This window comes from Chrysemys picta, chromosome 6 (assembly GCF_011386835.1).
Source record: "Chrysemys picta bellii isolate R12L10 chromosome 6, ASM1138683v2, whole genome shotgun sequence".
Lineage (NCBI taxonomy): Eukaryota > Metazoa > Chordata > Testudines > Emydidae > Chrysemys > Chrysemys picta.
The window spans coordinates 52,216,713-52,233,771 of NC_088796.1; the positions used below are offsets into that span (position 1 = coordinate 52,216,713).

At 37.3% G+C, this 17,059-nt stretch overlaps 1 protein-coding gene across 5 annotated transcripts in view; it reads left to right on the top strand.

Moving 5' to 3' along the window:
• VCAN (versican) overlaps positions 1–17,059 on the top strand; it is a 137,205-nt gene that overhangs the window by 56,328 nt on the left and 63,818 nt on the right. For 2 of the 5 annotated variants that reach the window (XM_065599135.1, XM_005288159.5), the window contains one exon: positions 8,019–10,943. The exons of 2 other annotated variants lie outside the window; for them this stretch is intronic. In XM_065599135.1, the coding sequence (XP_065455207.1) occupies positions 8,019–10,943 (2,925 nt within the window). The remainder of the gene's footprint in view (positions 1–8,018; positions 10,944–17,059) is intronic. One more of the 5 variants, XM_065599136.1, reaches the window with a different exon arrangement.

Genomic DNA, 17,059 nt, shown 5'->3' on the forward strand with positions numbered 1-17,059 from the left:
CCAGAAGCTGGGAGTGTGCGACCAGGGATGGATCACTTGATGAATTACCTGTTCTGTTCATTCCCTCTGAAGCATCTGCCATTGGCCACTGTCGGAAGACAGGATACTGAGTTAGATGGACCCTTGGTCTGACCCAGTATGGCTGTTCTTATGATTGGAAGAAAAAGAAACCGCAATGAAAAGTTTCAATTTTTCAATTCAAAATGACTTATCATTTTGAAATTTACTTCAATTTTGTTAGTAAAATAAAAAAAATTAAAAGCTCAAAAGTGAAATGAAATATTTTATTTCAGGTCAAACAAAATGTTTCATTTGATGCTAAACAAAAGTTTAACTTTTCAGCTTTCCAAAAATTTCAAAAAAAATTAATTTGGAGTTGACTCAAAATAATTTTTTTCAATTTTTTGGAATGGCCAGTAAACCGAAAAATTAGTTATTCACATAGCTCTACTTCTGAGAGGGGATGGGTACCTTCAAATCCCTTAAATATCAATGGGAGAGCATCAGCTCCTCTGAGTAGGCATCTGGCATGATCAGGCCCTTAATGAGTACAGAATAAGGCTCAAACACACACACACGTATATTTGTTTCCATAAACAAAGAGGGAGGTAACTAGTGAATGCTATGTCATCAGATTGTAGCATTTGGTTTTATTTAGTACTGATGCAATATTGAATGCAATTCAAAATGTTAGAGAAAACTTTTTGAAGCAATTCACTGTATCTCCAAACCATATTAGTTTTGTTTGTTGTTTTTCATGTAAAAGGGTTTAAGCTATACATTGTCTTTTTTGGTTTGCAAATTAATAAAATCTTTACATCTGTGAACATTGTCCAAAACACAAAAGCAAAGAAAAAAAACCCCAGTGACCGCATGCAAATTCTTGTGAAGGATATTAATATTTACATGGCTCCTCAAGGACTGTGCACCTGCTTGCCTTTCTTCCCTTATAGAGCCAGGATCCAAAAAGGGGGCAGGGGAAAGGAGGAGAAGCTAAGAACCTACCCAACCTCTGAATCAACCTGCAAAACAAGACCAGCATACTAGCAGCAGTCCCCTCTGATGGAGAGTGAAATTGCTCACTCTTTGTATACAAGAGTCAACACTAGAGAGATTGTGGCACCTTATAGACTAACAGATGTATTGGAGCATAAACTTTCGTGGGTGAATACCCACTTTGTCATACACATTCACCCACGAAAGCTTATGTTCCAATACATCTGTTAGTCTATAAGATGCCACAGGACTCTGTTGCGTTTTACAGATCCAGACTAACACGGCTACCCCTCTGATACTAGAGAGATTGTGACATAGTTAATAATCTCTCTATTGCTCTCCCTAAGGTGAGACGACTCCACACTGCTCTCAGGACTGAGGCTTAAATGTCACAGTCTAGCTCAGTGTGTCACATGAAAATGCAATATACCAGTGATTCTCAAACTTTTATACTAGTGACCCTTTTCATATAGTAAGCCTCTGAATGCGACCCCCCCCATATAAATTAAAAACACTTTTTAATATATTTAACACCATTATAAATACTGAATGCAAAGCAGGGTCTGGGGTAGGGGCTGACAGCTCATGACCCCCCATGTAGTAACCTCGTGACCCCCTGAGGGGTCCCGACCCCCAGTTTAAGAACCCCTGTAATATACAGTCACTGTGAGGCTCTGTGTGATACAATAAGCCCTGATCTGAAGCTCAGACACAACTGTTCCATATGAAACTGGTTAAGAGCACTCCTTTGTAGCAGTCACCACACTGCAATCTTGGTTTCTTAAAACCTTGCACAAAACCTCAGTACAATGCTTAGTGCTCTGTCAGTATTTTCATAATGTATCTTGTTATGTTTTTCCCCTAATACTTGAATACTGACATTTATGGGACTTGTGTTAATGAAAAGTAACTTTAAAGAATTGTTACATTCATTTATTAGATCAGAGACTGCTAATTGGAAACACACAGCGTTCCTCTGTGGCAAAATCAAACAGAGTTATCTAGGTAGCGCCAGTGCCTAAAGTCTGCAAAACAGATCGTAGTATCGTTGAAAGCAGTGGTGTCACATTTTTACTGTGTCCCAGTAAACTTTCCTCTGCCTGATAGATTTGAAAGCCAGAAGGGACCATTATGATCATCTAATCTGACCCCCTATGTAACACAGGCTATAGAACTTCCCCTAAATAATTCCTAGAGAAGATCTTTTAGAAAAACATCCAATACTGATTTAAAAATGGTAAGTGATGGAAAATCCATCATGACCCTGAGAAACTTGTTCCATTGGTTAATTACCCTTACTGTCAAAAATGTATGCCTTTTTTCCAGTCAGAATTTGTCTAGCTTCAACTTCCAGCCATTGGATTGTATTATACCTTTCTCTGTTAGAGTGAAGAGCTTGTTATTAAATATTTGTTCCCCATGTAGATACTTATAGACAATCCAGTCACCATTAAAGCTTCTCTTTGTTAAGTTAAGTAGACTGAGGTCCTTGAGTCTATCACTATAAGCCATGTTTTCTGGTCCTTCACCCATTCTCATGGCTCTTCTCTGAACCCTCTTCAAATTACCAACATCCTTATTGTATACTGGGCACCAGAACTGGACATAATATTCTAGCAGCAGTCACACCAGTGCCAAATCCAGAGGTAAAATAACTTCTCTACTCCTTCTCAAGATTCCCCTGTCTATGCATCCCAGAATCACATTAGCTCCTTTGGCCACAGCATCACATTGGATGCTCATGTTCAGCTCCCAAATCTTTCTCGTACAACTGCCTGAAAGCCAGTGATTTAACTTTTTGAATGTTATGCACATTATGCATTTAGTATGAAGTGAAATGGCAATGATTAAGTACCTCAGTTTACCACTTTCACTCATGCTGAGTAATATCCTCTGTGACTTTGAGTAGTCCAACTGGAATCTGTGGGACACATGTAAACATATGCTTCTCCACTCCAGAAAGGATGGCTGACTCTGGCCCTTGTGGAGGCAGCTAGTGGATTCGATTTTTCAAATGCTCCAAAGCAGCAGATCTGTGCCAAAGGAGGCATCTGTCTTAATCATTATCAAAACAAACCTTGTATTTAAAAAAGGAGACACTTCTTTCTTCAGCTCAGCATGAAGTCTTTATTGTGATTCAAACTCTCCTTGGTGGAAATTCTATATATATTGAATTTAATTTTGCAATTAAAGTTAGAAGAAACCTCCAAACCACATTCTGAAGATTGCTAGTCTAAAAACTGAATTAAATAGGGTGTTTTTATTTTTTAAAATATATAAACTAGAAACCTGGACAATAGATTTAAATTACAAAGCACAATTTATTAGCTTCAGATAAAATCACGAGCCAAGAAAAAATCTATCTATAGTACAGTTAAGTTTAAGATTTACTTAGTTTGCTTTCCAGTTGCAAAACCATATTATACTTGACTCTGGAAAATAAAATTGGCTCAGACTAATAATTTGAGATTTGAAGTCTAAAATCTTGTTTTTTAAAAATAAGAGATCATTACTTTGATCATGACATTTTTTTTTTTGCTCTACAGAAACCATATGGCTTATTATCTTTTATTTTCTTCTTGGTTGCTTACAGATCTCTCTGAAGTCTTCTTGAAGTTTAACCTCTGTTAATTGTTTTATTGTGTTTATTTCCTACAGCTCATGTTTAGTCCCTTATTCTGCAAGGTTCTTAAGATCATGCCTAAAGTGTTGACTTTGACCGTAGAGTTAAGCATGTGCTCCAGTACTTTGCTGCATCAGGGCTATCATCAAAAACGTCTTTTATTTGTTAAAAGCTAAGATTGCTTTTGGTGGGAGAGGGAATGTTAAAAAAGCATTAATTACAAAGCAAAATTTGCAGAACACTGATGCTCAGCTGCAGTGGAACAAAATATGATTTCAGCCAAAAGTGACTTCATTTCTAGTGGATACTGGTTTTATGACCACTCATTACAGAGAGGAAAAGGGTTTTTTTTCTTCTCTTAGGGCTTGATTGAAAATCCACTGAAGTCTGTGGGGGTCTTTCCATTGACTTCATTAGGCTTTATATCAGGCCCTTAATACTGCAGTAGCTAGAAAGTAAATCATGGACTACTTTTTTTTATTGATCATTGATTGGAGTATGGAGGTTTATTTCTTTTTTGACTCGCTTCAAAAAGTGGACTTGATGAGCTTCTGCATGGGCATGTTTGCTGGGCATGTTTCATAAGGTACTGATGTAGTATAAGGCCCTAATTCATCTAGATACTTAAGTACTGTAGGTCTCAGCTTAATCATGTGAGTAGTTCTATTGATTTCAAAGGGACTATTCAAGTGCTTAAAGTTAGAGACATGCTTAAGTATCTTGTTGAACTGGGGCCTAAGTATCCTGAAAAATGTAGAAATACTTATTTGTAAAATGTAAGTAAAATTAATATTGTCTGCCTCTAGAGAGTAAATTAGAGATACATTTCTTATTAAACTTCTCAGTTTGTGGTCTCAAAGTTAAAGCATTTTATTCTCAAGCCATATAGTGTGTTTTCCTAGATAAAATTATTAGGTCTTAATATAACTCCACCATTTTAATGACCTTATTTAAACAACAGTGAAGAAGAGGGAATAAAGCTGTTCCAGAGTGAAAGCATAAAGTAAACAGTTGGAGAATGAAAAAGTACAGCATCTCTACCAATTCACAGACGTCCATCCAAAATCAACTTCATTCAGGTTGTTCTTAATATAAAAGGAATCAATTGAAAGCAATACAAGATAGCCTTTGATGTAAGCAGCAGTTGTTGAGATAATTTGCTTTCTTGCTGCTAAAAGATTCATGCATTTTATTAGGAAAATCTGTCTCATGGCTTACATCAGAAGAAGCACAAAGAAGACAGCCTCTTGAACACATGGTGCAAGGAGTACAGTAATGCAAAACATCTGGATAGAGAAGCAACCAGTTAAAACTGGAGTTGGAACCTATTAAAAAATCAACCTTTTTTTTTTTTTTGTACAAGGCAGAAAGAAATGCTGGTAGATGTCTTCACTAAGAAGAAGCATCTGTGTCTCAGCTAATTCTTCTCAGTTAAGTTTACAAATCTGAATCATGTCCATGAAAAATGTATACATCATATTAGTGATAAGGCACTTACCTAGTATAGCTGAAACAATCCTAGAGATGGTGTAAATCGGCACTGCTCCTTGGATTTCAGTTTGCACCAGCAGAAAATTTGGCCACCTATCTATAAACTGAATAGAATTTATATTGTATTCTTCTTCTTCTTTAGGAAACTAAATGTTTGTTTGTTAGAGTTGGTCAATTAGTAATTGCTGAACCAAATATCTGATGCATTTGGCCTTATTTTTTTTTGGTTTGTTTATTTCTGCTCCCTCACTGAATGTCTGAAAGTTTTTATCATGAGATTAGCAGTTAATAAGTAATGAATAGTAAGTAACTGCATATCAGGCATGAATTTGTTAAACTTTTAAGATTTGCAAACATTTTAATGAAAACCTGGCAGTCACCTAAAAAGTCACAAATAACTAGTATTACAAAGCTATCAAATAGTGGTGAATCACATTCTATTTCTTTATTCATAAATATATTTTGATGCTGGCTTTATTTTCTATTTTTCCCCACCTCTATTTAATGTTAATATTCTTTAAAATAAACAATAAACTTTGTTCCCACTGGAACAGATGTTAATTAGAGAATAGCTCATACCAGAACCTTGTATCCAAACACCCCCAAACTTCTGGCTTCTGATCCAAACTTAATGAATGGATCTAACTCCGTATTGGGTATGGACCAAGCCCTTGGATCCTAATGCTCTGAACTTTGATGAAGTTTGGATCTGGATTTGGATACATCTGACTGACCACCTCTTTGTCCATTTCAGCATATAATCTAAAAGTTTAACTGTAAGGGCAACATTTCAAAATTAGGTGTGTGAAACTTCAGACCTACATTTGTGTAGACCTAGTTTATGCACACAAATATCTTATATGCATGAACAAATGCCTACGCCCTGGTCTACACTTGGTATAACTACATGGTTGCTCAGGGGAGTGGAGTGCTTCTCCCATCGTCATAGCAATTGCCTCTCAGGGAGGCAGAGTATCTACACCAATGGGAGAAGCTCTTCTGTTGGCAAAAAGTAGTTATCTTCATTAAGTGCTACAGAGGCGCAGCTGCACCAGTGCAGCTGTACCATTTCAGTGTTGTAAGTGTAGACAAACCCTGAGAGACATCTAATTAGCCATGTGCATGTGAAAATACCTGATATGTACATATGTATTGGGTACTCTTGAGCATTAAACAAATGGATGTGCTCAATTTGCATATTCCTATATTCTGCCTTAACTTCTTCCCCTTCTCTGCCTGTCCCATTACCTGTTCTAACAATTTTTCCCTTTGCTCTTAAATTCTGGATGTCTTAGTGGATAGTAGATTCTTCTTTGCTCCATCCTTTGGAATATCTCCTTTCTGTAAATGTGATTCTCTGAATCTTATCTCAAACCTCATCTTTCTCCCTGACCCCTGACCCTCAAGTAGGAATGATAAAATTTTCATATCATATGCTGAGTCTTTGAGTTTCCCTGAGCTCATTCATTAACTCTGAAACCCAGCTTTTGGCCTTTGTGCCTGTCTTCCTAAAACATTGTAACTATATAAATTTCTTGCATGTTTGTGTAAGGATTTTAATTACCTGATTAGATACTTAGCAATGCTTTCATATGAAAGAGGCTGTAGGTTCAATTGTGTTGTGCTGGGATAGTTAGTGCTGACATATTTATGTACTAAAAATCTTGAAATTGTCTATGTCCTAATGGTGACTCTAAAGGCCATACTCCACTCTTGATCCACAACTGCTGTCCCCTTATTGTTTTGGTGTTTTAAAGGGCCTGATCCTGTTGTCCTTTCATATATAATGCTCCCAGTTTTGTGTGTGAAGGGAAGCAGGATTATGCCTTTTTAAAGTGTTTTCCAAAAGTCAACTTCATTGCAATACAAGGTTTCTGATCCTACCTGTGGGTATTTTTTGGACCTCGGTGGACTATTGTTCTTGCTTTCAGACCTAATCTAAATGCCTCGGAGTATAGTTTACATGGATTACAGCAAATCTTGTGACATTATAATACAGTGTTTTAGGGTGGCATGTTAGTTTCTATTGCCTAAGCACACTCCTGTGCTGTCAGGGTTCCTTTTTGTGATTTGTAATTATGTGCTGAAAATATACTGAGCTGGTATTTTACTTCCTGTTATACATGTGAATTGTATGCTAAAGTAAGCCTTGAAAAAACACCCATGACATTTGCAATACAACTAATACATAGCATAGCATAAAGGCACCAGGGGAAATGGGAAACATCTCTTCCTTTAACTGGGAGTTGGCAAGAGTATGAAATGAAAGATTCAAATTCAACATTTCAGTCAGTACAATAAAGAGCAATATGTTTGTATTTTGTTGACATTATGTTGTATGAAGACCTCTGATAATGTTAATATAGCACCATGAAACTAATATTACTGACTTTGCTTTTTTGCTCCTGCTTTTGTTGTTGTTCAGCAAGGCAAGAGATTCCCTCCCCCAGGTCTGAGGATGCTGCCCTCACAGCACTTCCAGCTCAGGGAGCCAAAGACAGGACTTTTATGAATAATATTGTATCCTAAACTAAAAGTAATAACATTTAATTTCCTTCCGTTACTTAAAAACACTCAATAGCATCTCTAAATTAAAACAAAACAAAACCTGGGAGACAAATACTTTGGCTAAAGGCAAATTAATTAAAGCCATTCAGTGAAAAAATACTGTTCTCACCTTCAGCCCTAATCTAGTGTATAGTGTATGAACTCAAGCAAATCTTGTGACATTGTAATACATTGTTTTTATGCTGGTATTTAAAGCTGTACTGAATTCATAACCTTTCTCTAAAACATTTTGTCGCTTTCATTCATTCTGTTCAGGTTTAACATTTAGTTTGCCTCAGAAAAGTATAAAGATGGGTTTATTTATACCCTTTCTAACTGATTCTTTAACATCTTTTTTTAGGTAAACAAAATATATCAGAGTCTGCATCTGTTGAGCTGGACATTCCTATGAAAAGTGGGCCAGCCAATCTGTCAACAGAACTAAAAACAATACCTGGCATAGCTACTCTTAAACCCGATATCTCTGATAGTTTAATCACTGAATCAGTTGTCACCAAAACAAAGATCCCATCTTTGGAAAAAGTGATCCTGGAAAGCAAAAAGGAAGATCCAATACTAACTACCAGAGGGGGTGAGAAAAAAGAAGAGCAGATGCCTAAAGAGAACATTAAGTTAACCACTATTCTACCTCAGATTGTCACAGATGGCAAAGTAGATACTTCTGAATCATTGGACATGACTAAAGCTGATGCTACACCTAGGCTAGCAGTGAGTACACCTATACAAAAGGAGTTGGAGCACACTTATTCTGCAGCAGAATTATCTAAGAAATCAGATATGTCTAAAATCAGAGAGGAAGTTTATTTGTCCTCAATCATTTCAGAACATAGAGCAGCTACAAGTGCGATTCCCACATCACTTCCAATCACAGATTCATGGGAAGATGTTGAAATTGAAAATACACAAACTGTTGAAAGTCAGACTGAACAAATAGAGGTGGGCCCAATGAGAACATTGGCAAATGCCTCAGTGCAAACCCCTGTGAGAGAGTTTGCTGAAACAGAAGGGTCAATCATCTTAGAAAAAACTAGAGAGACAGAATTGAGAACAATTGATGTTACAGCCCCCTATATCACAGCAGTTATTCCTGATTCTGATAAGGACAAAACAGACCCTAAGGGACATGTTGCTAGTGAGAAATTCACACTTGCTCCTCAAGTTTCAAGCACTCCACTACCTACTGATAAAAATCAGGAAAATGTGACAGAAGATTTGCTTCATTATGTGAAAACATATGGAGCTTTAAGAACAGGAGATGGTATCTCTGGAATGGAAATTTCTACAGCTTCTCCAAGGCAAATTTATATTGTAGAACATACAAAGCACCCTGAAGCAGCAATTTCAACAGCAAAAGATAAAACTAAGATAAGTGTTGAGCAAACAGAAACAAAAACTGATGAAGAACTTAAAGCTATATCAGCTGATATAGATCGGGGTAAAGATATTACAAGTGTCTACCCCACTCGCAGAGCTATAGAACTGGAAGTGATCACAGTATCAAAAATATCGCTGGATGAAAGCAATGCAACAATAAAACCCTTTCTGCCATCGGTGCCAGCATCAAAAGCTACAAAATTACCAACTGCCAGGCCCCCTGTCAAGGAAGTGAGTGACAAAGTACAACCGACAGAAGGTTTTACAGAACATGCAGATGTTGTTTCAAGGTATCATGATACTATGAGAACATTTGCTCCTAGACCAGAAATGAAACCAGAAGAGACCACTGAAAAAGCACTATTTACTGAAGACCTTACATTTACAGATAAAGAGGTCACAAAATATGCAGTCAGGGAGGGTGGCCAGATAAGTAGTGGAACAATCATTAAAGAAGAATCATCTGCAATGACATCCACTACTGTAAAAGCATATGAAAAAAAGGTTGTACCTAGTGCAGGAACAGGAGGGCAACAAGATGATTTGACTGAGGAAGGAAGTACTATCGAGCAGGACCAAGATCTAGGAATCTCCAGAGCAATAACTACAATTCACCCACATGTGGAAACTCAAGATACAGAAGGAACAGTATTTCAAAAGGAACACTCTACCAAAGGTGAAGCTATGGTACAAATGGTTACTGCCACAGAGTCCACAGCATCCATTTCTAAAATGGATGTGACACCTACTCAAGTACACGTGGAAACAGATGATCAGGAAGTTGTATCTAAATCTGAATCTGCTCAGACAACTATTACTGAAAGACAAGATGTGATCCAAATTACTGAAGAAACAGTGGAAGGAAAACCATATGGAATTACTATAGAGCAATTGGTTACTGCCACTGATTCTACTGCAACTACTTCTAAGGTGTCTGTGACATTTGTTCAAATATATGAACAAAAGACAACTTTAGAACCTGAATTGGCTCACACAGCTATTACTGAAGGGCAGGACGTGGACATAATTACTGAAGGATCAGCGTATGATGAAATACGTACAACTACAGAAGTTTTCGTGCCTGGTATAAATATAAGTGATTATGAAAAAGTTCTAGCATCCGGTGAAACAACCACGGGGACCATACAGCTTGTACTGTCTCCAAAAGTTGATGCTGTTACTGAACACAAAGTAAAGACCACTGAATTTATGCCAGTACCACCAATCACTGAAACTGAAGTAGATGAAGGTGGAGTACCACGCATCAAAAAAGAAAATGAAACAGAAGACAGCAGTGTGGTGAGTTGGGAATCTGAGTTACCTTCACATACAGTGCCTACAAGTCCTTCTGCACCAGAAGGTATTACTCATCAGATTGAGAAATCTACTTCTGTGGAAAAAGTGGAAAATTTTACAACCCATAGTCTGGAAGGTTCAGGAATATTGGAGGAAGCTAAAGGAACAGAACCAATTATATTTTCAACTATTGGAACAGATAAAACAACAGTTCTAAGTGCAGTAGACAAAATCCAACCAACTTCAACTACCAAGTCCTTTGTTACTAAAACACCGCGACCTAAAATTGACAGGGAAGATGAGGAGGAAACAAGCATAGACATGGTAATAATTGATGAATCTATTTCTCCCAGTAAAACCACTACTGATGATGGTCTGACAGGCAAGACAGTGGAACCAGAAATTGATAAAGAATATTTCACATCATCAAGTGCCACTGCAGTTGCACGACCTACCAGACCACCCAAAGTTGAGGAAACCACAGAGGTTTTAGAACCTCAGGAAGTGTCTCCCTCTATTCCAGTTCTTGAAACAGACATGAAAAATATATCTGACATAACAGTGGTTTTTATTGCCATTACAGGCAATGATACAGGTAAGAGTTTGCCCTTTAGACCTATGACCCATGTCCATACAGTTTGCCATAATAGTAATGTTTCACAATATACCAGGAGTTATTCTTTGAAGCACAGCTTTGTCTAAACAGGAGTTTTTAAAGTTTTTCTATGTATATATTGGTACTAATTATTTAAGATAATTTAGAAATGTACATTATAATTGTCTTTGAGTCAAATTCACTATTGATTTAAAAAGGTGCAAGTGTATTGTACTTATTATTGGGAGTCATAAGAATGGTGTTTGTCACATGATGTACTCAAATCACTGATTGGACTTTGCTTATCTGTGACACAAAGCATTTGAATTTCACAGTTTCCATACCATACATTACTACTCTTAAATGTAGCATTAGACAGCATTAACATTCCATTTGTCTGTAGCCATTAACAATGCTATTTACAGTGTGGTTAGCTAAAACATTTGGGAACATCTGTTACATCCACAGGTGGATGTTGTGGCATTTGGGGGGCAGGATATTTGCCATGGTGTATCATCATCATTTTCCTGAGTCCGTGATGCAAATTACCATAATTTGCACAAGTTCATAAAGTTTTTTAGCTGAAGGCACTGTATTTGCATATGCAGCTTTAATTCCATGGGTTTCCAGAACAGAAACTGCAAAACTACATTGAACTAAACTAGCATTGAATTAAGCTACCAATTCCTGAATTAAAATATTGTATCAGACAACTGGCCATTACTTGAGATCTTTCGTATAGTATTAAGTTTCAAAAAAAGAGATATGAAAGTGTTGAGAAAAGGGAGATTAATCGAGGTATATTGTAGGGTTTGTTGAATTTCATACTATGTTTAATTCATTTATAATGATTTTTCCACAAAAATATACATTTTATTTTTCTTTTAGCCTAGCTGAATATGATGCCTTCTGTATGATTACTTAGAGGATTAATTTCCCACTTATTCATGACCATAACTACCATTAGTGTTAAGAACCTGTTCCAACTCCCATTATAATTAATGCAAGTCCTTTTATTGATTTCAGTGGGAGTTGGTTTGGGACCTAATAGAGTTGTGTGCACCAATCAAAAGGCAAAAGTAGTACAGTATAGTTAGCAGAGCTTGTACAGAGTGCAATTTTTTACTTTTGCTTATTTTATACTATATATCTACAATATTTAAACTGCATAGTCTTGACAAATACATTGTAAACAATTGGGGCTTAATATAAAAAACTAGACTGGAAAGGATTACATGATTTTTTTTTTAATTGAGCAGTACTTTTGTTACTGGAATATGTGACGCATTAGCAGCATTGTGGGTTTGTGTTCTGCCTAGTGCCTATATTTAGGAAGTCACAATTAGACGAGACACTCTGATGAGCCACATCAAATGATTGCGGTATGTGGATTGGATTTAAGTCAGATACAAAATACTTTTGAATTCATGAAAGTTTGATTAAATCAACTCGCTATCTAAGGACCAGATTGTGGAGTAGAAGAGGCCATTTACTTGTATGCACTAGTGTAACAATACCACAGCTTACTGTGCATGGGAGGACGCAATCTTCACAGAGATGCTATATCCTTCCCTCATGCCTGGGGTCAGGAAGGGTGGGAGGGTTTGGGGAGTGAGTGTAGCCTTGACTCCTCCCCCAAGATGACAGTATGCCAGGGCAACAGGAGCGTATGCTGAGGCAGGTCTCAGTTCATTCTTTCTGAGGCTCATCAGCAGTCAGGGGAAGAGGAGAGCTGTGATTCCCTGAGTCACAAGTCCCTCCTGCAATGCTCCAGGGGCAACACAAGAGTGTGCAGTCATTTTCTGTGAGCCAGATCTCACACTAATGATCTAGCCCTTGGAGCAGAATTTCTTCAAACTTTACCTTCTGTTAGAGTTTCAAACTTTTTAAATCTCTCTATGTGTATTTGTGTATGTTTGTGGGTATATGTGTCAGTGGTTGAAGCCATGGAGCTTTAAAATTTTGTCACTAACGATGGTTTATTCTACCATGTTTGAATCAAAATAACTCTTTCTGTAAAATAAGGTGGAATTCCCCAAATGGCAATTTCTCTACTGTGTTCAAAAAGAAGGGATTTTACCATCTTTTTAGTGCAGGATTAGCATGGAAGTTTGTTTCCCTTCTCCCTACTGCCTGTTTTCAAATCTGACAACCACTGTATGTGAATTTCCCAGCCTTAGACAGCTAATCAGATAACTGCCCCTAAATGTGCTTTTCTTTTGAGCATTCTGACCATTTTTTTTCATTCCACACAAATATTGGAAATGCAAGATCCCATCAAGCACATTTTCAATTCACCGCTTCTTAGTACATAAACTTTCTTTTATTCTGAAGGAAATACATACAGTAAGTGTTAAGGAGGAGACAATTTGACAGAGATTACTAACACAGAAGTTAGTTACTACAGAACATGATACAATCCATTTTTTCTGATAAGCTTTGCAATGAAAGTTGATTCATAATCATCAGGGAACTATATAAAACAGTGTCATTGACTTGTTGGTTCTCAGCTAAGGGATCACAGGAAACAGTATTCAGAATTACAGTTACCTTTAGTAAACAATATTTGTCCTCATTTGCATTAGCATATTTTCAATAAAATATATTTTAACACTGTTAAACACAACAATAAGCTAGGGATGGAACAAACCCCACCAGGATTTTGAAGTACAAAAAGTGTAAATATCTCCTTGCAAATAGCAACTTTCTTATCAAGTCCTGAAAAGAATAGCTCTTATATATAAATAGCAAAACAATTACAAGGTGAGCTGAGGTATGTATAGTTCAAGCTATTGTATATAAATGTCTCCTCAGTAGTATTGGTACATTTGTGTGAGTCAGTTCTCTACCTTCCTTTGCCTCCTTTTCTTCAGCATATGTTTGTGCTGGAAACAATAGTTCACCTCAATAGAAGAACAGGACTCTATGGAAGTAGAATAGTATGTTTTGTTTCATATCACTGATCTGACTGGTCCAGTACAGTGGAAGCTTGCTATTATGCTAACATGATGAAATACCAATCTCTGCAACTCAGTTTCACTATCTGTAAAGTGGGCATAATAACAGTTAAGTACCTCATACAGGTGTTGTTAGTTTTAATTAGTTATGAGCTCTATTTTGCCTTTTGCCCCTCATTAAGGGAGTAATTTGGGGTTACCTGACTTAAGTGGTAGCACTGAGTGGAATTGTGTCTTGGAAGCAGAATTACATAAGAACATAAAATGCCCACACTGGGTCAGACCAATGGTCCAGGTAGCCAAGTATCCTGTTTTCCGACAGTGGCCAATGCCAGGTGCATCAGAAGGAATGAAAGAATAGGAAATCATCAAGTGATCCATCCCCTGTCGCACATTCTCAGCTTCTGGCAGTCAGAGGCTAGGGACACTCAGAGAATGACATTGCATCCAAGACCACTCTGCTTAATAGCCATTGATGGATCTATCCTCCATGAACTTGTTTAATTCTTTTTTGAACCCCTTTATAGTTTTGGCCTTCACAACATCCCCTGACATTGAGTTGACTGTACATTGTGTGAAGTACTTCCTTTTGTGTATTTTAAACCTGCTGTTTATTAATTTCATTATGTAACCCCTGGTTCTTGTGTTTTGTGAAGGAGTAAGTAACACTCCCTTATTCGCTTTCTCCCCATCATTCATGAGTTTATAGATCTCTATCACATCTCTCCTTAGTCATTTCTTTTCCAAGCTGAGAAGTCTGTTTAATCTCTCCTCATATGGAAGTTGTTCCATACTCTTACTCCTTTTCATTGCCCTTCTCTGTACCTTTTCCAATTCTAATCTATCTTTTTTGAGATGGGGCAACCAGAACGACATGTGTTATTCAAGGTGTGGGTTGTACCATGGATGTATATAATGGCATTGTGATATTTTCTTCATATTATCTATCCCTTTCTTAATGGTTCCTATCATTCTGTTAACTGTTTTAACTCCTCCTACACTCTGAGCAGATGTTTACAGAGAACTATTCACAGTGACACAAAGATCTGTCTTGAGTGGTATCTGCTAATTTAGATCCCATCATTTTGTATGAATAGTTGGGATTCTGTTTTCCAATGTGCATTACTTTGCTGTAGCTTCCCGCCCCCCCCCTCCCCCCACGCACTTGTATATGGCTGTTGAGGCCATACCCAAGACTCCCTTGGGGTGGCTAGAGTCCTAGTGAATTGTAGCAGAAGGAACTCCCTTGCTTTCCTGAGCTAGTGACTGTGCCTATGGTCAGCCTCTGTGGGAGGTGGAATGGGGAAAGGTTTTTGCACCTTTCCTCTCAGCTTCAAAACTGCACATGGGCCAGCCATAATCTGCCACCAGCTTTGTTAAAGCCCTTTGATGTCTTTAGAAGGTGTGTGTTATAGATGTATGGAACATTATTATTATTATTTATTATAGACCCATATAGGAATGATGTGGAATATTGACTAGATTGAATGAAACTGAATTAAAAATATTGACTAGGATATTAGGTTATTCTAGACTGTCATAAATTAGAGCCTCATATAGTACAGTATATGTCCCAGTTTTGATTTTAAATATATGTATGAGAAATGTATATTTGTATAATTCAAATATTGGACTAGATGACCAGAGATAGCATCTCCACAATGACTTCTCTTCTTGTGTGTCCACAAATTAAATAGTTAAACATCTAACTGCAAGTATTTTTGCCTGAAATTAATTGTGGGTGCATAAATGAAGTTTCAGTTACAAAGAGGTGTACAATTGCACCCATGGAAACAGAAGATAGTTGAGGCCTGGCTGAAAAGCAAGCCCATTATGTTATATTTTGGCAATTATGCTGAAATGCTGATAAGAGAGAGAATATAGCTGAATGGATTAAGCTGCTGATTTGTATAAGAATACAACAGTTTTCCATGAGAGAATTTATTGGCAAACAGCCCATGCACTGGCATGTGAATGAATCTGAGGCAGGTGCACAAATTAATGAGAAATATAAAACATGGCATTTTCTGACAGTCTATGGGACATGGGCAGGTCTAGGACAGGTGTGCAAATTAATGAGGAAAAAAAATATATATATATGGGGAAAATCCCCTTTTTTGTCATAAAAATGACTGTGTGCAAGTTCCATAATGGAATGTGCTTGAGACTTTATTTACTTGTATAGAACTTCATGCCATTCTCTTTTGCTTACACTCAGTGTGGAATGGGACTCAACATGGGCAGGAAAAACATCCTTGCACTGCATTATTTGATCATATTAGTAATTTTCCACCATATTGAGCAAGTCATATGAGACTTGTCTTTCATGGTGGAAAAACAAAACATGCTACTCATGATCTTGGTATGTTACATTAGCGCCAGTGGATTGTAACAGTGAGTTATGATGCTGTAGCTAGAAGGGTATGAGTTAGCAGCTGAAAAAAAACCCTGAAGGAACTTTTCAGCTCATAAAGCTTTTATTAGCTGAAAAATGCTAGTGGGGGTGTGTTGGGGAGTGGTTTAACAGTGGTTGAGGGGATACTGAAAAAACAGCTTCTGTCTGTATTAGGAGTGATTTGCACACCTGCATTTTTGGAGACATTTAAAAGTGTTTACTTAGTGAATACGTTGGAAGGTGCTTATTAGATCCAGGGTTTCACAACCGCTCTGTCTGGTTTCTTGTCCCCTGCAGCCTTGAACAGAATGAAAGTGAGGGAACCTGTGCTTTGTGGGTGTGGAATTTTATGAAAAGAGATTGCAAACATTGTGTGTGTTTAATATGTGATTTCTGTTTAATATGTTTATTTCCTGCCTTAGAAGGAACAAAGTGTGTGAAATTTGAATGAAAGTAATTACCTTAAACACAGCATGTGGATTAATCACGGCCATTAACTCCAAAACTGGCAAATAGAGTCTTCATTAGGGCTCTTCATTGGATGTTGAGAATGCCCATCATGGGGCAGACTATTCACATAAAATAGTACTTTACAATGATTCAGTGGAATTATTCATATGAATTTTGGTATACCAGTGGGAGTAAGGGGCTCACGATTTGACCCCAACTAGTATCACTGACGCTAAGGGGACTATTGATGGAGTTAGGTACCACTTAGTATAAGGGTATCAGAATCTGAACCCATGTACTCTGTTCTCAATGAA